General features: G+C 38.1%; 1 protein-coding gene across 2 annotated transcripts in view; it reads left to right on the top strand.

Moving 5' to 3' along the window:
• Positions 1 to 22,721, top strand: part of CCDC191 (coiled-coil domain containing 191) — a 107,438-nt gene that overhangs the window by 31,323 nt on the left and 53,394 nt on the right. For both annotated transcript variants that reach the window (XM_037835639.1, XM_037835650.1), the window contains one exon: positions 11,904 to 12,094. In XM_037835639.1, coding sequence (XP_037691567.1) covers positions 11,904 to 12,094 — 191 coding nt within the window. The remainder of the gene's footprint in view (positions 1 to 11,903; positions 12,095 to 22,721) is intronic.

The raw sequence follows: 22,721 nt of genomic DNA, 5'->3' as shown, positions 1-22,721 counted from the left end.
TAGGCATAATTATAAATAGGCTTAACTTCTCTTTTGCAGTAACAGGCTTCATGAGGGCAAGCCCCAAGATCAAGGGCTTGGCCTTCTAATTAGTAGTTCCCAGTGCTTGTGAGAATATCAGTAGTTCCTCAGGTGAGGAAGTTTAGTATTTCCACATTTTCCCCCAGTCCCTCAAGGGGGGTTTGCAAATACATTTTTATTCTCTGCTCAAATTACTCTGGGATATATCAGGGCTTCACACTAACCTGTACAAAGCAACTAGAGTATACTCCCTATTCAAAGTTCCATGTAATTATGGTGTTTGAATAAACTGACCATACAAGTTGAATTATATAGTGTGCTACAGAAAATATAGATTTTGCGCCAAATAAATATCTCTTCGTTTGGTCTCACACAGAAGTTGAAGTTTTAAAACACTGTCAATATCATCCTTTACCCTATAGTCTGATTTACCTTCGTCCTAACCAAGTCCATTTTGTTCATATCTGTAATTGAAGTCTGATCTCTTTTTCAGCCTCTTTAACATTTGCTGTATGGGGTAATGACGACATTCATAGCTGCCGAACTCTGGCTCTGAGTCTCAGTTGTCACATCACATAGATACCCAAAGTTCCAGTCACCCATTAATTTTAACATCCGTTAGTGGATCTTGCCTGCAACAATGATTAATGTGGCATTTGTCTAGTGGTGATTTTGTATTTCCCTTATTCTTTCTACATTTATTAATTGAAATTCTTTATAAGAAAGAATTGTTCCTTCTCTTCTGTTTTTTTTTTTTTTTAATTATTCATTCAATTATTTTTATCAGTATGGACTCATGGTCTTTTATTTTATTCTGTGGGTAACAATCTAACACTATTGTTGTTAACTTTGTTATTTAAATTGTTCCAACTTGAGCCATTAGGAGATCTTTCAGGTTGACTCTTTGGCTCTCTCAGCATGCCTTCATCCTTTTGTGAGCACATCCTTTCTTTCTGTCACCACAAGATGCCCCAGCCTCATGTTGTATTTTCCCTGCCCCAGCCCTGGAGTCAACCACTTCTACAAGGAACTTTGGTTCCTTTTATTGGAGAATGGTATTTAGAAACCAAGATCTCGGTACTAGGTGTGCTCACTGCTACAGGAGTGTCATTGTTTCAAGACCTCTCAATAGACAGAGCTAACCCACACGTATGTACACACTATGTTTATTTCTGTGTCTGTCTGTATACGTATTAAAAACCATGAGTTCATATTGATAATACCTCCAATTCCAGTGCAACAATACAGGGGTTGTGCTATCCTTCCCCTTTCCTTATTTGTAATTTATTTCTGTATCTGTCTGCATATATATTAGTGATAATGTTCATAATGATAACTCCAAGTCTAATCCAGCACCACAAGTTTCAGTGTAACCTTTCCCCTTGCTTATTTGTAACTTCTACTAACAGAGAAACCTAGCTCTTCATGTATATAGTCTATTTACTTATTTGCCCAATCCTTAGGTTCTTTTCTTCTCATTCCCTTCAGTGTGATTGTTATTCATATGTAATATGGTTAGTGACCCTCTAATTTAGATTTCCCCACTGTGGGCCAGAACCTTCCAATATGGGAATAACTGAAATGGTAAAAATTCCACCTAACTCACTCCTCAGACATTACTAGACTTGGCTGGAGACAGGACAGTCCTCTGATAAAAGCCACTGGAATTGACAGGCCCTCTGAACTCATTATCTTGGTCCCTGTCCACATTCCTAGACTGGTTTTAAGGGAGCCTACAGTTGCCCTCTGATAATGAAATTTGGACACTTAGAAGCTTAAAAATGACCATGGGATTAAAAGGGGGAAAATGCCTAGCTGGTTTGTACTGAGCGGCTAGGTAACAGGAAGCTATGGTCAGCACCCTTAAAGTGATTCACTGTCACAAACCTGACAGAAATAGCTGTATAGAATATTTGCAGGAAGGCTTTAAAAAATCTGTTTCTGGGAGGTGTTCTAGCTCAGATTTCTTTAATTCTGTAATTCTTTGACTCTGGATTTTATTTATTCCCCTAAACAGTCTCTTAGCATCTCACTTTGGCTGTGTTATTTAATAGGAGACTTTCTGAGGGAAACAATGTAGGCTTTCTTAACAAACACAAAGTTAAGGTACAGCCCTATTCATGCACTTTTCCCATACATTTCATTGCCAGGTCTTTTTGTTTTATCAAAAACCTCTGTTTTTAAGACAGACACATAAGGACAAATATTGCAGGGTCCCACTGGTATAAACTAATTATAATATATAAACTCATAGACATGAAATATAAGTTACCAGGATATAGAACAAGGGTAAAGAATGGGGGAGCAGTTGCTTATTATGAGCACAGTGTTCAACTAGGGTGAACGTAAACATTTGGAATTGAACAGAGGTGATGGTAGCATGTTGTGAGAGTAACTAACGTTGCTGAATGGTTTGCAAATATGGTGGAAAGGGTAAGCTCAGAACCACGTATGTCATCAGAAGGAAAGTTGGAGGTTAAAAGATGGGAATGTATAAAACAGTGAATCTTGTGGTGGACAATGTGATTAACTGTACAAATATTAGAAATTTCTCTCATGAACTAGAACAAACATATGGCACTATAACTAGAAATTAATAAGAGAGGGGCATATAGGAAAAAAATATATAGCTATTGCAAACTATATACTACAATTAGTATTTTAACGTTCTTTCATCAACAGTAACAAATGTACTGTATCAATACTATGAATCAGTAATGGAGGTGGGGTGGTTAGGGGTATGGGAGGATTTGAGCTTCATTTTTTGTCTTTATTTCTTTTCTGTTGTACTGAAAATGTTCTAAAAATTGGGAAAAAAAGTTGTGATGATGGATGTGCAGCTGTATGATGGTATCAGGGGCAACTGATTGTACACTTTGGATCTTTGGATAATTGTATGGTATGTGAACAACCTCAATTAAAAAATAATAATAATAAACCAAAAACAAACACCTCTTTTTGTAGGTGAGGTTTCTGCTTCTAGCCTTATCTTATTTTCTCTCTGATCTTGAAATGAAATCTCTTGGGGGAGATTCAGCAATCTACCTAAGTGTCAGTGCTAATTAGCAGAAACAACAAGGGATTATCTATGAAATTCTTATGCTATTTAGAAAATGGTCTACTTAATTCTCACCCTATTCTGAAATACATTTTATGTTTTCTTAGTAAGATGGGAAAGATTAGAAAGTCTGTGATCTTTCCTGCTTGTGAAAGTCAAAGAGAACAATGAAAGATGGAATGATGGCAGCCTAAATACTAATTCTGTGGGGGAGGGTGTTGACTTGCTTCTTTGGTTGGGTTTTTCTGTTAGAAAGTAAGATAATAATGACTCAAAGTGGTCATTGTTAATGTTTCGCTTGTGGCGTAGCACCTTCCAAAAGGCCACCAAGCTAAAACAAGTGGACATGAAGATGTGTGGAAAAGAAGCCTATACTTTTTTCTGACAGGATGATGAAAACTGCATTTAAGTATCTCATTTATATAGCATAATTCCTTCCCAAAGATCTTAGTTTTATCAGGACTACTTACACAACACTGAAGCAAAACCCTTTTTGAGCTGAAATATAGAAACCATCTTCTCAGCAATGTAATCTTATGTTTGAGGAAGAAATGAAGGAGAAACCACTTTGCAAATAAAACTGCAGAGAAAGAGAAATGTTTGAGGCGTGGGCAGAACTGTAGAATATTGGGATTTATGTAACCCTCCCAGGCTTATTGCCAAGGGCAATGTGTGGTATACATTGTAGGAGGCGTGTGAAATGTTATTATGTATTACTTTATTCAGCCAATTCTGTGGGAAATTTCCAAGTAAAAGTTTGTTGGTATTGTTAAGGAGGTTACTGTTTATTTTGTTATTATATTCTTTCCTACTCTCACCCTACCAGAAACCCAGATTTCTCATTCTCACAGAAATGTTAAGAGTGAGGGCCAGTTTTCCAAAACATTGGGTTGGTCCTTTACTTTTCAAAATGCTATGAAGCCTTTTTTTTTTTTTTTTTTTTGATCCTAAAGTTCCAGTCTTTAAATATCTGATTCTTTTTTCATGTTTTGAAAAAGGCCTGATTAAATTCTGCTTTTAAAAAATTAAGAAAAGGACCCTTGACATAAATAGAGCCTGTTCTCTTAAAGTTTACACGGTAGGATATCTTTTCCCCTACACACTCCATATTTCCAGTAAATATTTGTAAAGATCTTGAGAACCATGAAAGTAGGGAGCAAATGATGTCACATAGTTGTCTCACTGTCAGACTACCCTAGAGATGAATTAAGCACTTGTGTAATACGTTCGGAGATAACCTGTACTTTTGCCATAGTTGGTGTGTGTGTGGAGGGGGTTGGGTGGGGATTGGGGATTGGCGGAAAGGGGCAAGAAGGGAGCAATAGGTCTCCGAGGACAGGAGGTTATGAAAATTGTCCCAGGCTATGTTGGAAAAGAAGCCTTATTCTAAAGCACAGTCAGGTTATAGGCTGGATTACGGTAATTCTCTTTAAAAGGTCCTAGAGAGTTGCACTGGTTTAAAAATTTGCTATATGCTGAGACTAAGCAACTGCTTTCTGAAAATTTACTACTTCTGGAGTGAAATAGAAAAGCTATTAGATAATTACAGTAATATTACTGATGGAAACTTCTTAGCAAAACTAAGAAGAATTTATAAAATTCCTTATGTTAGTGGTACATATTGACATATTTATGGAAAAAATGATATCTCCAATATCTGGGATTTATTTTTAAGTACTCCAGAAAAAAAAAGGTGGATATGGGGGGGAGAATAAACAAGACTGACAAAATGTTGATAATTTTTGAAGCTCAGCAAAGGGTTCATTCTTCTTTTCTACTTTTAGGTATATTTGCTAAATTTCTGGAATAGATTTTTTTGGTTTTCTTTTTTTAAGTTTAAAAAAGGAAGTAGAAAAAATTTAAATACAGATGAAAAATGAGAATCACATCTTCCAGGATATAAAAAAGTGGCTTTTTGTCTATAGCCAATGGTAGTATTTCACACAGCAGTGGTGTCAAAGTTTAGGCCTCTAGACTTTTCCATGGGACACAACAGCAAGTCTAGGTCTTGGCACTCTGCTGGGAACTGAATATATTTTTTCTAATATAATTAATTATAGGATTATATATGGTTGGAGGTAGAGAGAGCTTTCCTCTCTTTTCTTTGGGGAAAAGAATATGATCAAGAATAGGTTGGATCACAAGGTGCCTCTTCCTTAGCAAAATTCAGTGCTACTCCTTCCTACAGGGTATTCATTTTGCCATGGTAAAGACCCTCCTCTCCCCATCCCCTAGGTACTTTGGGGATTTGTCTTTTGCCTAGCTACAGGAGTCCCCAAAAGGAAAAAAAAGAAGTTGGTGATTTCTTTTTTATGTAGCAATAGGGTGTCTGTTCCTTCTGGTCTAAGAGCAGGAAAGAGTCAGTGGTGGTCTGGGGTGAAGGTAGCTTTGTTCCTGACGTTCAAGCCTCGGATGACTCAACTAGACCACTGGGGGCACCACGTTTAGTTCTATTCGGCAAAACAAGTGGTAAACTTGTTGATATTTTTGTCCTTTTTACAATTCATTGTTTTTTCATGACTGAGAATTTTGATGCAATTATCACTGAGCTTTCTGACAAAAGGGAAATAGCTGAGGAATTTTGATGAGTTACCCACTTCATTAATCAGAACAAGCATCTCTAGTGACAGGGTTGGAATTACAATGAATATTAGGTAGCAAATTGCTGTTCCACCTAACATCAATCATTCCCAGTGACAGTAGTGTGATTACACATCAGGGAAGAGCTCTTCTTGCCAACAAAATGAGAGCAACTCCGGTGCAGGTAATAAATTTAGCAGGGCAAGCTGTCATTTTCTTCTCTTGAGTGGAATCCTTAACAACCAAATGATGTCTTATGGAAGATTTTGAGAAGAGGAAAGCATTTCACTTAAAAACCTTCCAGGCCCTGCCACGATCAAGATGGCAGAGTGAGACATTCAGGACTCTCTACCTCCACAGAAGTTTTGAACAGCCAGGAAGAAAAGGCAGAAATATATTTTTCAAAGCACCAGTAAACAGTTAAAGGACTGCAGTAACAGAGCAAGCATTAAATCAAGACAAAGACTACTTAAAAGCATTGGGTATCTCATAGTGCCCTGGCTGGCCTCAACCCCAGCCTCTCACTGGCTCAGCGCAGAGACAGCCCATGCTCCCCATGTGGATACCTGGTCTGGGTCCTGGAGGGAGGAGAGTAATCCTCATGCTCATACTAAGAGTATGTGTGTCTGGTTCAGTCTGTCTGGTGGTGACCTGAGGGACTCACCATCCCAAAACTTGCCCTCAGGGTAGAAGGTGGCTCACCAAGCTCTTCTATAGAGCACCACAGGAGAGCAGTCAAGTCGTGCTGCTTCAGGCAAAGGATTGCTGGCTGTGGGACATCTAGTGCAGTGCTCAGGACTGTGAGGAATCTTTCCTAGGGAAAAGGGGGCTTTTGTATCCATATAAACAGGGAATTCCTAGGGCCACAGTGCATGTCCAAGACAGGACACATGTGCAGAAAGGATCAGGAAGGTTCCTACACTTTGGCTTACAGTTATTCTCATACAACCCATGGTATGGATAAGCCGTGAAAGAAAGCACTTGCACAGGTCAATCTGCAAAAACTGGGAAAGGTATTTTCTTTTTTCCCTTCTTTTTTTTTTTTTTTTTGTTGGCTCCTGGCATTCAAGGAAAAGTGAGTCGTAACACTAGTTAGATACAAGTTTAAGGAACAGACACTACAGAATCTAAATTTCAGTGATAACATATTAAAAGATCAAAATATCCAAGTTTCAACAAGAGATTACACAACATACAAAGAAAAAGGAAGTAATGGCCCAAGCAAAGGAGAAGATTAAAGCATTAAAAATCATTAATGTAGAGGACCAGACCTGGGACATACTAGACAAAGACTTTTTAAAAATGGTCCTACATATACTCAAAAAAGCTAAAGGAAAACAAGGACAAAGAAATAAAGGAAATCAGGAAAATGACAGATGGACACAAAGAAAATAATGATAGGGAGATGGAAATTATGAAAAGGAACCAAACATAGCAGAAGACGACAGGTACAGAAATTAAACATTCCCTAAAGGGGTTCAGCTGCAGATTCCAGCTGGTAGAAGAGAGAATCAGTGAACATGAAGATAAGACAATTGGAATCATCAATTCTGAGGAACAGAGGGAAGAATGAAGAAAAGTGAACAGAGTGTGAGGAAACTGTCAGATGCCATAAGCATACCACAATATACATTGTGGGAGTCCCAGGAGAAGAAAGAAAGGGAAAGAGAAAATATTGCAAGAAAAAATGGCTGAAAACTTCCCCAATTTAATGAAAGCCATCAATATACACATCCAAGAACTCCAAACAGAATGCTCAATGAATTCCAAACAGAATAAACCCAAATAGACCCATGCCATGGTGCATTGTAATAAAACTGTCAAGTGTCAAAGATGGAGAGAGAATTCTGAAAGCTGCACAGTTCTCTGCAGAAGAGAGAAAAGGTGTGTTACTTTACAAGGAGCCTCAATAAAATTAAGTGTTGACTTCTCATGGAAAGTGTGGAGTCAAGAAGCAGCAGGATGGCATAGTTAAAGTGCTGAAAGCAAAAAACTACCAACCAAGAATTCTGTCTGGCAAAACTGTCTTTCAAAAATGAGAGAGAGGTAAGATAAACAAAAGCTGATGGAGTTCATCACCACTAGACCAGCCCTACAGGAGATGCCAAAGAGAGTTCTACAGGTTGAAAGGAAGGGATAATAGACAATAGATAGAAGCTGCATGAAGAAATAAAGGTCTCCAGTGAGGGTAATGACATGGGTAAATATAAATGCCAGTACTACAGTATTTTTGGTTTGTAACTCCACTTGTTACATCCTACAGGATTTAATAGGCAGATATGTAAAATGTAATGATAAAAATCAGTGGTTTTGGACTCATAATGTATAAACATTTAATTTGTGACAAGAACTACATAAAGGTGGGGGAGAGAATGGGTGGGTAAAGGAACATAGTTTGTGTATACCATTGAAGTTAAGTTGGTATCAAAGCAAACAAGATTTTTACAGATTTAGTATGTTACATTTAAGCCCCGTGGCAACAAGGATAATATTGGAGAATATACAAGCTCATAGAGACAGAAATTAGAGGACAAGTTGCCCAGGGCTGGAGAGAGATAGGAAAGTTTTAGTAATGGAAGGTGGTGGTGTTACCACTATACTGTGCAGGTGATTAATCCCATTGAATGGTATGCTTGGGAGTGTTCAGATGGGAAAGTTTATGTTGTATGTATGTTCCCACAATTAAAAAAAGAAAGAAAGAGCAACTAAAGGGACAATGACAATTAAATGTAATACATGATCCTGGTTGGATGGGTTCTGACAATGGAGGAAAGGCTTTAAAGGGACAGTATCAGATCATATGAAAAAAATTGAAATTTTGACTGTAAGCTTTGTATCAATGTTAAATTGCTTAAACTGGGTAACTGCACTTAAAGTAGTTACATAAGTGAATATCCTTGTTCTTAGAAAATATGCATGGCAGAATTAAGTGTTCAAAGAACATGATGTATATAACCTATACTCAGGTGTTCAGAAAGTGGATTGATAGATAGACAGTCAGATAGTTAGGTGTATACAGAGATAGGATAATACAGCAAATGTGGCAAAATGTTAAAATTGGTGGATCTTGGTATCTGAGGGTTAGGGGGTATGCTGTTCTCTGTATGGGGTGTGTATTATTTTTGTAACTATCCTGTGAGTTTGCAAGTAGTTCAAAATAGAAAGTTTGAAAAAAACTTTTTAAATTTCATGTTTCAATATTTTATTTAAAAATTATTATAGATGTGCACATAGAAACATTTTTTAACATTGTAATATTCTGTATTTTGTTTACATATGTCAAGCCTTATTTATCACCACATGATAAAGAGATGGTGGAAGTTAGGAAAAGAGTGCATGACAATATTGGAAAATCTCTCAGAAATAAAAACATGGTGCAGAAACAAATTAGGTAAGAACTTGAGAGAAGTGGCGATAGCTGCCTAGCTAGTTAAAACTGTAAATTCTCCGTGGCTTAAACAAAATGCATTCCTCTTCCAACCCAGTTGTGGCTTTAAGTAATAGTGCTTATTTCAAAGAGCAAAGGCCTAGAGTACTGTTGTAGTTCCAGAGTATAAACCGGAAGGGGAGAAACAGGCCTAGGAGCAGCAGGGAGTCAGGTAGTTGTAGGGGAAATAGAATAATACACCATGACTATAGAAGTATGCTGCTTCTTAAATAAAAACGGAGACTTCTCCCAGAGAAGATGAGACTGAGAGTATTTTTCCCTTTCCAACCATCTTCCTCTAAGCACATTTATGAGACTCCTGTTTGCCTGAATAATGTTTGCTAACTGAGTGGCTTGTATTTTTTTTAACATTTTGAGCAGCCAGGAAAAATCAACAGCAAGTTAATTTCAGGAAAGCAGTTGCTGTATCATTCTATAAGTTTGCTGCTGTTAACTTCTGTATAGTGAAACTGAATTAAGGCCTTTAAAACTGATTGTTTTGCTCTCCAAGTCTGAACTTTGGTATTTGAAAAGAAGTATATTTATTATAGCATTTATAAACTCAAATTTTCCCCTCCTAAATTCAGACGTGTTTTTATCCAGTGCTTTTTTACCATGGTAAGTTATGTATAGTGTTCTTTTTTTAATTGTAAAAGAAGCACAAAGTTTGCCCTTTCTTTGTAGGAGAGACTTTTTGCCTTACTATATTAGAGCCACCAGGATGCCAGAATATTTGTTTTCACTTTAAGTGTACCGCTGACTTCTCTTAGTGAGTTCAGTCATAAAACCCTTCTCTACTTGAAGTTTTGGATTGGTGAGACAAATCATATATCTGCAATCTCTCTATTTTGTAATGATGATCTAAGAATTAATAGTACATGTAAGGTCCTTTGAAGTTGACACAGAAAGAGAATGTAGAAATCCAGGAACACTATTTATGGTGTCAAGGTGGATTATATTTGCATGGTTCATCATTACAAATATTTCAGAAGTTACAATTCAAGAAAGCTCTACATAGACTGTTTCACCAAGTCATTTAAGAGGAATCTCTTAAATAAAACTGGTCAATTTTCTTTTTGACTTTCTTGCTCAAGTTAACACCATTTGTTTTCATGCTGTATTTTTCATACCATCTCAACCTCGCATATGTGAGTTCTTATAATTGAAGCCATTTTCTATAGTCGGCAAATCCTCCCTCCCTCCCTCCCTCTCTTCCTTCCTTCCTGCCTTCCAAGGGATGAAAGATGAAGCTGTGGAAAATGTGCCTTCATTTGACATAGGAAAAGGAATTAGGGCTTTTTTCTTAAGTTTCCCATAGTTTTTCCTGGTGAGAAATTATAGAAAAGAAAATTTTGTTACCTTGTCTAAATGAGATTATAACTGATTTCCTGTGTAGAAAACATTTTTGGACAAGTGGGCTATTTCTAAGATTTCTGGCATATCCTCCCTGTGTTATCGATCTTTTTATATATATACCCATCCTCCCTTTAAGCCTCTCAAAAGCAGAGATTATATCTTTAACAACTTTGTCCATGGTTCCCAAATTCAAAACCAGTGGTGGGCACTTAGTAGATGTTGCAGTAGTGAAATAAGTATTTTCACAGAGAAGGAAGCAGTAAATGGGGCTGACCCTGGTCAGGCTGCCTAGTCCCGGAAGCTAGTTGTCAGGCATCCCCTGTACCTCCTGCTAGGTGACTTCCTGAGGTTACTTTGGTTTTATTGCTCCCCACACTTGGTGCCACTCTCAGATTTGCCATTCCCATATTCCTGCATTAGAGAGGCTCACAGTCTTTTGGAAGCCGCAAAGTAGGTAAGTAGATGATTATAATACAGTGTGATTAGTGTTTTGACTGGAGAAAGCACAGATCGGTCTGGGAGCACAGTGGAGGGACACTTACATATGGGGAGAGGGGTTGATAATAGGAAGGCTTCCTGAGAGAGGAGATTCCTGAAGTAGTCATGAGAGACAGGGCAGAGAAGCACTACTAGGTGGAGAAATTAGTTAAACACAGATAAGAAAGTGTGAAACGGTGTGGTGGGTGTAAGGCCAAAAGCCAAAAGTAATATGATGTAATAGAAACTAAAGTTTGCTGTGAAGATAGAAAATATAGGCAAGGACTAGGTCTGAGAGGTTTTCTTTGACTAGGACTACAAGTAAAGTAGTAGTCCTGGAGGCATCATTAGTGTTTGTGGACCTCATGTGATTTGCTGTCAGAAGCATTCAATGGAAGATTGCCAATAGCGTCAGCATCCAGTCTTTCTAGGCCTGCTCATCAACACCCTGGCATGGTCAGTGGTAGCCCAGCTGAAGCTACTGTTTTTAGCTGTCTTTTCAGAGACCAGAGACTCCATCCCATCCTCATGAACTCTTCCATGTTTGTTTGTGTGGAACATCAGTGGTAGCAGTAACAGGAACAGATTAAATGGTTGATATTTTGAACTCCGAGGCAGCCTGGCAGGAGAGATTGTGTTGGAAGCAGGTTTTTCAAGCCTCTCAAACCCTTAACTTATGACTTAGATGTGACTGTTAGTCCAGTTTCCCATCAGACTGGTGTCTTATAGTCAGGATTAAGTATTTTAGTTTAAGTTGTGATGCTGGGAGTGCCTCCATCATAGGACTTTAATATTTTGGATCACTATTAGCATGAAGAAACTGTACTCTGTCTGTTTATCAAGATGACGTGCCTCAAGACCACATGCCCTAGATTTGTTATAAAAAGTGTGAGGGGACAAATCTGAGGATAGAGTTCTCTTGATATTAGATATCAGAAACACTAGTCCTGACTGGTGGCAATTTTCCAAATGTTTCCAATGCAGTGTCAAAAACGATATTTCTCTGCCTGGCACAAGCTGATTCTGGATCATAGGATTGCGCTGGGGAAAGCTGGGACCTTGTCCAACTGGAAGTTTCAACTGAAGGTCCTGAGAGCCTGGAGGGACTACACGAGATCCCAGAAGCTGGAGCGCGAAACTCAAGCCATGGAAAATGACCTCAGGGAAGAAAACAGGTATCATTATTTGTACCATGGAAATCCTTCTAGTGTGTTTGCTTAGGACATCTCCTTCCTGAAGAACTGAGAAATGAACTCTAAATGTGCTATTTCCTGGAATTGTCTTAACCACTTATAGAATGTGGGAATCACTGTTTTTCCGCATTGCAACTCAAACTAAAAAGTTTTAACTGAAAATTATGAGCAAACAAATTATTTGATTAAAATATATTAATGTATGTTCTTTCCTTTTTCCAAAGGAAGCAAGTATTAGTCTTTTCCCTTGCCTTCTGGTGTCCTTGTCCATTGTACCTTTGACCTTAGAATTCAAAAGAGAGAGTTTGTTTTATATGCCAATAATTCTCATTGATAGAAATCACTCTTTTCACATAGACTGATAGGGACACAGCAACACCTTTCTGGGAAGGCAGAGCTGCCAAGACTGATTCCTCCCACTTGCCCGTCTTTTGTTCCATGTCTAATTTAGAGGTTTTTGACACCTTTACATCAGCTCCTCCTTATGTTAGTGAATGACACAGACTTTGTCTTCAAATGAAACTTTGTTCCCTCATCTTAAAATCAAATACATTTTCTTCTCCTCATTTCCGAGTTCAACTTTGTATTCTTGAATCAAAATCATGCATGTACATGGAATCATTTGTTTAATGGAGTGGGGGTGTGGTATTCATGTTGTTGTGTGTAATCACTTCTCTATAGAAAACTCTATCATTCATTCAGGATGAAAAATTGAGTGAATGGTACATGGAAACATAGTTAGGTAGAAGGGAATGGGGCTCCCTGACATGATGCAACTCTGACAGCCTCAGACTCTGGTATATAGGAGACATAGCAGACTGGTACATGACCCTTTGTCCTCAAATAACTCACAGTTTTGTGGTGGAAAGAATTAGGAACATTACAGATGCTGAATAGTATTATAAACTAATACATCCTTCCCACCCTGCTAAGAGCTCAGTAGACAAAAGGGCCACTGTGGCTGAGGAGGCTCCTGCTGAGTGCCAGGAAAGGCTTTACCAAGAAGAGGGGTCTTGAGCCGGGCTCTGTGTGGTAAGTAGGATGTTCATAGTTGGAGATGGGGAGACCAAGGTGGTGGCATGAAATGTAGCCATTGAATTGGCTGGAGATCATCAGGCATGTGGTTGTCAAGCTCACAACTTGAGAGAGGCCTTGAATGCCAGCACAAGGAGTTTACGTGTTCTTTGAAAACTGAAGGTGAATTCTTGAAGGTTTTAAGCAAGAGGGTGACTGAGTCAATTCTTCTTTCCCATATTATGCAGGGTAAAATCTTCAGTGAGAAAACAAAGGTCAGTGTGGAAAACTCACCCACGATTTGTGCTCTAAATTCTTTGGGCCTTGTAGTTGATATAAGGAATTGGGATGATAGTTTACTGAAAAAGGAATGGCTGGCAGGATTTGTTAGATAAAGAAGGGAAACTGATACCTGGAGGTGTTGTAAAGGGGAAGGAAGAAAGGGAGTGGAAGTGGGGATACTAATGTTAAAAGTGGCTAGAAGATACTTGAATGAAAATCTGGAGAATTTAGGGTTCCATTCCAATGAAATTGTTTAAATATAAAAGCACTAAATGAGGATTTCATAATAGCATGATATGACAATATTTTTTTAAAGGTTTTCTGAGAACTTTATCTCATATCAGTGAATTTTTTCAGGGGTCTATTTTTAAATGTTCAGAATGAGTACTAAATATTTTTAAATGGACAAAGAAAATAAATATTCAACTTATAACATTTTACTACAAAGCTTTGGAGCAAAAACTCTTAGAGCAGGAAGACAAAGATCCTCTGATCTAGCCCCTCATTTCACAGGTGATAAGAGTAAGACCCAGAGAGGGTGTTCTGGTTTGCTAATGCTGCCCATTATGCAAAATACTAGAGATGGATTGGCTTTTATAAAGGGGGTTTATTTGGTTACAGTTACAGTCTTAAGGCCATAGAGTGTCCAAGGTAAGGCATCAACAATAGGGTATCTTCACTGAAGGATGGCCAATGGCATTTGGAAACCTCTGTTAGCTGGGAAGGTATGTGGTTGACATCTGCTTGCTTCCAGGTTGCGTTTCAAAATGGCATTCTCCAGAATATCAGTGTCAGCTTCCAGTGGCCATCTTCAAAATGTGTCTCTCAGCTGCAGCTTGCAGTGGGCTCCTCCTGTCAGAGCTTTTATAGGGCTCCAGTGAACTAATCAAGGCCTACGCTGAATGGGTGGGGCCACACCTCCATGGAAATTATCTAATCAGAGTCACCACCTAGTTGGGTGAGTCACATCTCCATAGAAACACTCAAAGAATTACAATCTAATCAAGATTGCATCAAAGACAATGGCGTTTTGGGGGACATAATACATTCAAACTGGCACAGATGATAAGCACTCTCTCCAGATTCCAGAGCTGAGTAGTGAGACCAGAATTAGAGCGTTGTCTTTTTTATTCTGAGTCAGATACATTTCCTCTATCACCCTGCTCCTCCATTAAAACAAATAGTGTCTAATTTACGGTTCCCTAAGAGAGCTGTGTTTTTCAATTATATTGCAATTTACTTTAGATGGTTGGAGATGAAGAATAAGAGCAGTAATTAAATGGCAAATCATAGTAGAAAAATCTGAGAAGAAAGGAGGTGTTACACACAAACTTTCCTTTGTGCTGCTTTCCCACAAATCCCTGGCTCTCTGCATATTACACTTTGATCTAGAGATTGTTTTAGGAAATTAAGTTGGGTGATTTTGTTCAGAGATGGTTGGAATATTCGAGTTGGAGAAAAAAGCTAAAGGGTAGCTATTGCAAGCAGAATCAAAGAGATGTCAGCAAGCTCTTTTGGCACCCTCTTTACCATGCTCATCAGTGTTCTCTCAGAGCCTAAACAGACACCAAATACATATTTGTTGAATAAGAAGCAGATCAGTGTATGAATGAAGAGCTCAGTTGCTTCATGACAATTCAGTCTGACAGGATTTCCAAGTACTTTTTTTCTCAATAATGAGTTTAAGGGACAGATGACAGCATTTATTATAATGGGTGTGCCAGTTTGGATGTATTATGTCCCCCAAAACACCGTGTTCTTTGATACAATCTTGTGGGGGCAAATGTTTTAGTGTTGATTAGATTGCATTTCTTTGATTGAGTATTTCCATGGAGATGTGACTCAATCAACTGTGAGTGAAACATTTGATTGGATAATTTCCATGGAGGTGTTACCCCGCCCATTCAGGGTGCGTGTTAATTGAATCACTGGAATCCTATAAGGGAGTTCACAGACAGAAAGACCTCAGAGCAACTGAGAGTGACATTTTGAAGAGGAGCTGCAGCTAAGAGAAAACACCCCAAGAGCAACATTTTGGAGAATGCCATTTTGAAATGCAACCTGGGAGCAAGCAGACACCAGCCACGTGCCTTCCCAGCTAACAGAGATTTTCCGAATGCAATTGGCCACTCTCCAGTGAAGGTGCCCAATTGTTGCCTTACCTTGGACACTTTGTGGCCTTAAGACTGTGACTTTGTAACCAAATAAAACCCCTTTATAAAAGCCTACCCATTTCTCGTGTTCTGCAAAAGAGCAGCATTAGCAAACCGGAACAATGGGCTGTTCATCACAGAAACTTAACTTTAACCAGATTGACAAAACACAGGTGATTCTGTGGCCCATTCACCTGGACATGGAAACCATTTGTTGTGTTAACCAGATGTCAGCTGTCTCCTCATCCTCCAGCTCCTGCATCCACCTTTGCTCTTGCCACCTTGGGTTTTCCCTTGCTGGTCTGACCCTATACAGGGCTCAGACTTGTGGGTTTCTTTCTTTCCTATTTTCTCTCAGAAGCAAGAACAAATCCCTCTTTTCTTCTTATTTATAATTTAACTACCATCTTTTCTTACTGAGTCCTTGCTCAGAGTCTCTCCCCTACACTCCAGGAGCTCATCCAAGTATTTCTTCTAAAAACACATCTAGCTTTCTTCTGAAAAAGCATCTAGCTTTCCTTAATAGGAATTCCAGTCACTGTTTTATCCATCTCCTTATTTTTCTCTTAAGGTAGTTATGGAAATGCTATAATAAAGTTTCAATGCACTATTGAATTACAATATTGTAATACAATTTCAACCTTAACAAACAGATTTCCAGACTCTGAAGATTCACTTACTTTAGGGAAAATGACAATTCTGGTGCATCTACTAGGTTAGACCCTTTGATGTGGTGGTATTGAAATTTGAACTAATTTTCAATTTCCTTAGCATGTCTATTTTTGCAAATTGGTCCCAAATCTTCAGTTCTTCCTTTCTCCCTTCCTCCCTGAATTTAGCATTGTCCCTAGACAAAATCGGGAAGAGATAGGGTTTGTTTTTCAATATCTTCCACCATCCTTTCCTGAGTGCTGCTTCCCTGTTTTCTCTCTTCTTTCTTGGGAAACACATTTGTCCTTCCCTAAATTAACCTCCATATTGCCTTCAGTCCTGTGGTCTCTTGTGCCAGTGCTCTGGTCCTTCCTAGAACATTTTCTTATTTCTTCCCTTTATCCCTCAAGATCCTTATACTTTGTTACTATAATTCTCAATTGATAGATTACTCCACCTGGAAAACATATTTATATTTTAACAGGCATTGTCTGGAAGCAGTACTCAAAATGTAACTTACAAAAATTTAGAAGTACTATGGCAGGCCAGTGAGAAAATGGCCCTTTGGCATCCCTCAAACCATGGCATTTGTTTGTTCATCATTTATTCATTCTGTTTAATGGATTGTATTCATTCAGTCAACCAGCATTATTGATGCATGTATGTACTGGAGGGGAGGAGGCTAAAAAGAAAAAGTAATGAACATTCTTCTTGCCTTTTAGGTGTTTACAGTCTAAGTGGGTGTCTTAGTTTGCCAAGATGCTATGACAAATACCACACAATGGGTTGGCTTAAACAATGAGAATTTATTGGCTTGTAGTTTTGAGGCTAGAAGTAGTTCAAAATCAAGGTATCCTGGATCCTAGTTTTCTGGTGGCCAGCCATCCTTGGGGTTGCTTGGCTTATATTTCTGACATCACATGGCCTTGTTCCCTCCTTTTTCTTCCAGCTTTGACTGATGTCCTGCTTCTGACTCCCTCCTGTGGCTTTCTCTTTATAAGGCCTCCAGTAATCCCATGTCAGACTCACCCTCATTCACTTGGGCCACACCTAAACTAAAAATAACATCTTCAAAAGGCTCTATTTACATTGGGTTCACACCTGCAGAAATGCAGATTAAGATTAAGAACATGTCTATGTTGGAGTAAGTAACTCAGTCGTCCCCAGTGGGAAGTTAAAAAATTGCATTCAAATACTAAAAATATTTGCTACAAAAGGCACCATAAAATAAATACTTCAGGGTGACATAGACTTGGCTATCATCCATTATAATTTCCTTAGGGGCTTTTTAAAGATAGGAATTCATGGGCCCCACCTTTAAGAGAGACAGAATGTGGCTAAGTAGAGGAGGGCACTTTTCAGTTTGGGGAAAAACTGTTAAACAGGCACATAGGCAGGCTTGTGTGGGAGCAGCCTGGGTGAACCACCACACTAACATGGAGATAGGGAGGGGAACTGGGGCTGAATTGAAAATGGGCTGTTAGGTATTCTGTATTACTAGCACTCCTGATTTCAGCGTTGTCTCTCTTAATCAATTATGGGGTACCTCTATTAATCATATTAGATTGTCGCTCCTTCTGGGCTCACCTAAGTATCTAGGTGAAAGACCAGAAGGCAAGTATGCATGGCATCTGCTGCTGGTAAAGCTCCAGACTTATCTGTCCTAGAGGCAGGAGGACCTGACTTGCAATGCCTGGCTTGCTCTAAAGCTCTTCAAAACAAAATAGTGTTGATTGTATTTTGGGGGGTAAGATGGCAGGGTAGAGAGCCTCAAGACTCAGTTGATCTGCCAGGACAGCTAGTAAACAGCCAGGAACTATAAGAAACAACTGTTCGGGGGATCCAGAGACCAGAAGAACACCATACACCACCCAGGGAAGAGTGGAAGGAAGAGACTGATAACCTGCAGTAAAGAGCTGTGAGTAAAGCTCTCAACTCTGCAGAGGCTGGTGCTTATCCCCCACTCTTGGGACAAGTAACCTTGGGATCCAGTTCCTGTCTGGAAATTAAAGTCCTCTTCCCCAAGAACAGGTGGGGCAGAAAAACACAGATTTAGGGAGTTGTCAAAGAGAAGTTTGACATCCTTCCGATCTCCTTTCCAGGGCACTTTGGAACTGATCTATGCCCCCTTCGTGGGTCCCTGGCCCTGTTTTAACTGGGAAATACTGACTTGGGAAAGTCCTCTCTGGGATGACCATCCTCCCAGAATTTGCCCTTCAGGCAAAAGTGGCTAGAGAAATGACAAGAGTGTTAAGAAACTATAGAAGTAAATAAAAATTAAGTAGAATAGATAAACATTCCCAGAGAGGGAACAAGGGAAAGGAAGCTTTCTCCTGGGGGTGAAACACTTGCAAAAATAGTGTATTCTCAAAGATTGTACTGCATATCCAGGGCAAGAATCAGGTGAATAAAGCTGAAAATATCTAGTTAGTTAAATAAATGCTATTCTAAAGGTGTATAATCAGGTGAACCAAGTGTCAAAAGAAGTGCCTTAGCAAAAAGCCAATCAATAAGAAAACCTTAGGCAAGATGGAGAAACTGACCTCCAGAGTTAACTCATCAAGAAAATCAGATGTTTAGACACCAGCAAAAAATTACAAGTCATACTAAGAAACAGGAAGATATGGCCCAGTTAAAGGAACAAATTAAAACTTTGGAGGAGACAAAGAATTTGGAGCAACTAATCAAAGTGTTCAAACAAATCTCCTTAATCAATGTAAGGAGATGAAGGAAAATATGGCTAAAGATATAAAGAATATTAAGAAGACACTGTGTGACTACAAAGAAGAATTAAAAGAAAAAATTAAAAGAAACATAACAGAAATTATGGGGAATGAAAGGCACAATAAAAGAGATTAAAAGTACATGAGAGGCATATAACAGCCAATTTGACCAGACAGAAGAAAGAATCAGTGACCTAGAAGACAGGACAGTTGAAATCTTAGAGACAAAAGAACAGATAGAGAAAAGGGATTTGAATGACAGGACAGAGTGTACAAATATATGAAACATGGGTGTCCAAGAAGGAGAAGAGAAAGGAAAGGGGACAGAAAGAATATTTGAGAGAATAATGGCCCAAAATTTCCCCACTCTTATGAAGGACATAAATATACATATTCAAGAAGCGCAACACACTGAACAAAATAAATGTTAAGAGACTTACTCTAAGATATGTACTAATCAGAATGTCAAATGCCAAAGATAAGGAGAGAATTCTGAAAATAGCAAGAGAAGAGCTATTTGTCACATACAAGGGAAACGCAATAAGGCTAAGTACGGATTTCTCATCAGACGCCATAGAGGCGAGAAAGCAGAGGTCTGAATTATTTAAGATATTGAAAGAGAAAAAATGCCAGCCCCAAATTCTTTATCTGGGAAAACTGTCCTTCAAAAATGAGGGAGAATTTAAAATATTCACAAACAGAAACTGAGCGAGTTTGTCAACAAGAGATCTACCCTACAAGAAATAGTGAAGGGAGTTCTGCAGGCTGGAAGGAAAAGGCAGGAGAGAGAGGTTTGGAGGACAGTGTAAAAATGAAGATTATCAGTAAGGGTAACTAAATGGGTAAAAAGAGACAAAAATAAGATATGACATATAAAAAACAAAGGACAAGTGGTTAAAGAAAGTACTGCCTGAACAGTAATATCATTGAATGTTAATGTATTAAACTCCCCAATCTAAAGACATAGATAGGCAGAATGGATTAAAAAAAAAAATATTATCCATCTATATGCTGTTTACAAGAGACTCCCCTGAAATCTAAGGACACAAATAGGTTGAAAGTGAAAGGTTAGAAAAGATATTCCACATAGACATTGACCAAAAGAGAGCTGGGGTGGCTATATTAATATCTGACAAAATACACTTTAAATGGAAACTGTTATAAGAGAAAAAGAAGGACATTATATATTAATAAAAAGGGCAATCCATCAAGAAGAAACAACAATAATAAATATATACCTAACTAGGGTGCCCCAAAATACAAGAGGCAAACACTGGCAAAATGGAGGGGAGAAAGAGATGTGTTTACAATAGTTGGAGACCTCAATGTGCCACTTTCATCAACAGATAGAAACAGAGAACTTAAACAATATGATAAATGAATGAGACCTAACAGACATGTATAAAACATTGCACCCCAAAACAGTAGGATATACATCTTCTCAGGTGCTAATGGATCATTTTCAGGCTAGACCACAAAATGGGTCATACAACAAATCTCAAATAAATTTACAAAGATTGGAATTATGCAGAACGCTCTCTCATACCATAATGGAATGAAGCTGGAAATAAATAACAGGTGGAGAACTGGAAAATTCACAAATATCTGGAGGTTAAACAACACACTTTTAAACAGTCAGGGGGTCAAAGAAGAAATTGCAAGATAAATCAGTAAATATCTTGAGACAAATGAAAACAAGAACATAACATATCAAACTTATGGGATACGGTGAAGGCAGTGCTGAGAGGGAAATTTAAAGCCCTGAAAGCCTACATGAAAAAAGAAGAAAGATCTAAAATCAAAGACCTAACTGCACACCTGGAGGAACTAGAAAAAGAATGGCAAACTAATCTCAAAGAAAGCAAAAGGAAAGAAATAATAAAGATTAGACAGAAATAAATGAAATTGAGAATAAAAAAACAATAGAGAATTTTTTTTTTAAATGGTTCTTTGAGAAGATCAATACAGTTGGCAAATTCTTGGCTAGACTGACAAAGGAAAAAAAAGGGAGAAAATACAAATAAAATCAGAAACGAGAGGGACACCATTACTGCTGACCCCACAGAGATGAAAAGGATCACAAGAGGATACTATGAACAACTGTATGCCAACAAATTAGACAGCTTGGATGAAATGGAAAAATACCTAGAAACACGTGAACAACCTACACTGACTCTAGAAGAAATAGAAGATGTCAACAGACCAATTGTAAGTAAAGATATTGACTCAGTCATCAAAAACCTCCCAACAAAGAAAAACCCAGGAGCAGATGGCGATTCTAACAATCATTCCAAGAAAAATTAAGACCAATCCTGCTCAAACTTCCAAAAAGTTGAAGAGGAGGGACTGCTACCTAACTCATTCTATGAAGCCAACATTATCCTAATACCAAAGCCAAATAAAGATGCTACAAGAAAAGAAAATTACAGACCAATTTCTCTAGTGAATATATATATGCAGAAATCATCAACAAAATACTTGCAAATTGAATCTGACAGCACATTAAAAGAATTATATACCATGATCAATTGGGTTTTATCCCAGGTATGCATGGGTGGCTCAATACAGAAAAATCAGTTAATGCAGTATGTCACATTAACAGAATGAAGGAAAAAAAACGATCATCTCAATTGATGCAGAAAAGGCATTTGACAAAATTTGGCATCCTTTCTTGATTATAAACACTTCAAAACACAGGAAAAGAAGGAAGCTTCCTCAACATGATAAAGGACATATATGAAAAACCCACAGCTAACATCATACTTAACAGTGAAAGACTGAAAGCTTTCCCTCTAATATCTGGAATAAGACATGAATGCCGACTGTCACCATGGTTATTCAACATTGTGCTAGAAGTTCTAGCTAGAGCAGTTAAAGAAAAAGAAATAAAAGGCATCCAAATTTGGAAGGAAGAAGTAAAACTTACACTATTTAGATGACACAATCCTGTTTATAGAAAGTCCTAAAAAATCTAGAGGTAAAAAAGGAGTTCAGTAAGCAAAGTGGCAGGATACAGTATTGACATGCAAAATTCAGTTGTGTTTCTCTACCCTAGTAATGAGCAGTCTGAGGAGGAAATCAAGAAAAATAATCCATTTAAATGGCAATTAAAGAATCAAATATCAGGTAATAAATTTAACTTAGGATGTAAAGGACCTGTACACAGAAAACTAAAAAACATTACAAAGCTACAAAACTAGAAATCAAAGAAGACCTAAATAAATGGAAGGACATTCTGTGTTCATGGATTGGAAGACTAAATAACACTGTGATGTCAATTCTACCCAAATTGATTTAAGTATTCAACACAATCCCTGTCAAAATCCCAACAGCCTACTTTGCAGAAATGGAAAAGCCCATCATCAGATTTATTTGGAAGAGTAAAGGGCCCAGAATAACCAAAAACATCTTGAAAAACAAAAATGAAGTTGGAGAATTCACACTTCCTGACTTTAAAGCATATTACAAAGCTACAGTGGTCAAAACAGCATGATACTGGCATAAAGATAGATACACTGACTACTGGAATCAAATTGAGGATTCAGAAATAGTCCCTCACATCCATGGTCAATTGATTTTTAACAAGGCTGCCAAGTCCACTCAAGGGCAGAACAGTCTCTTCATAAAATGTTGCTGGAAGTACTGGATATCCATATCCAAAAGAATGAATTAGAACCCCTATCACATACCTGATGCAAAAATTAACTCAAAATGGAACAAAGACCTAAGTATAAGAGTCAGGACCATAAAACTCCTAGAAGAAAATGTAGGGAAGCATCTTAAACA

The sequence above is a fragment of the Choloepus didactylus genome, chromosome 1 (assembly GCF_015220235.1).
Source record: "Choloepus didactylus isolate mChoDid1 chromosome 1, mChoDid1.pri, whole genome shotgun sequence".
Taxonomy (NCBI): Eukaryota; Metazoa; Chordata; class Mammalia; order Pilosa; family Megalonychidae; genus Choloepus; species Choloepus didactylus.
The sequence above is the reverse complement of the archived record's forward strand: the minus strand, read 5'-3'. Positions and strand labels throughout refer to the sequence as shown.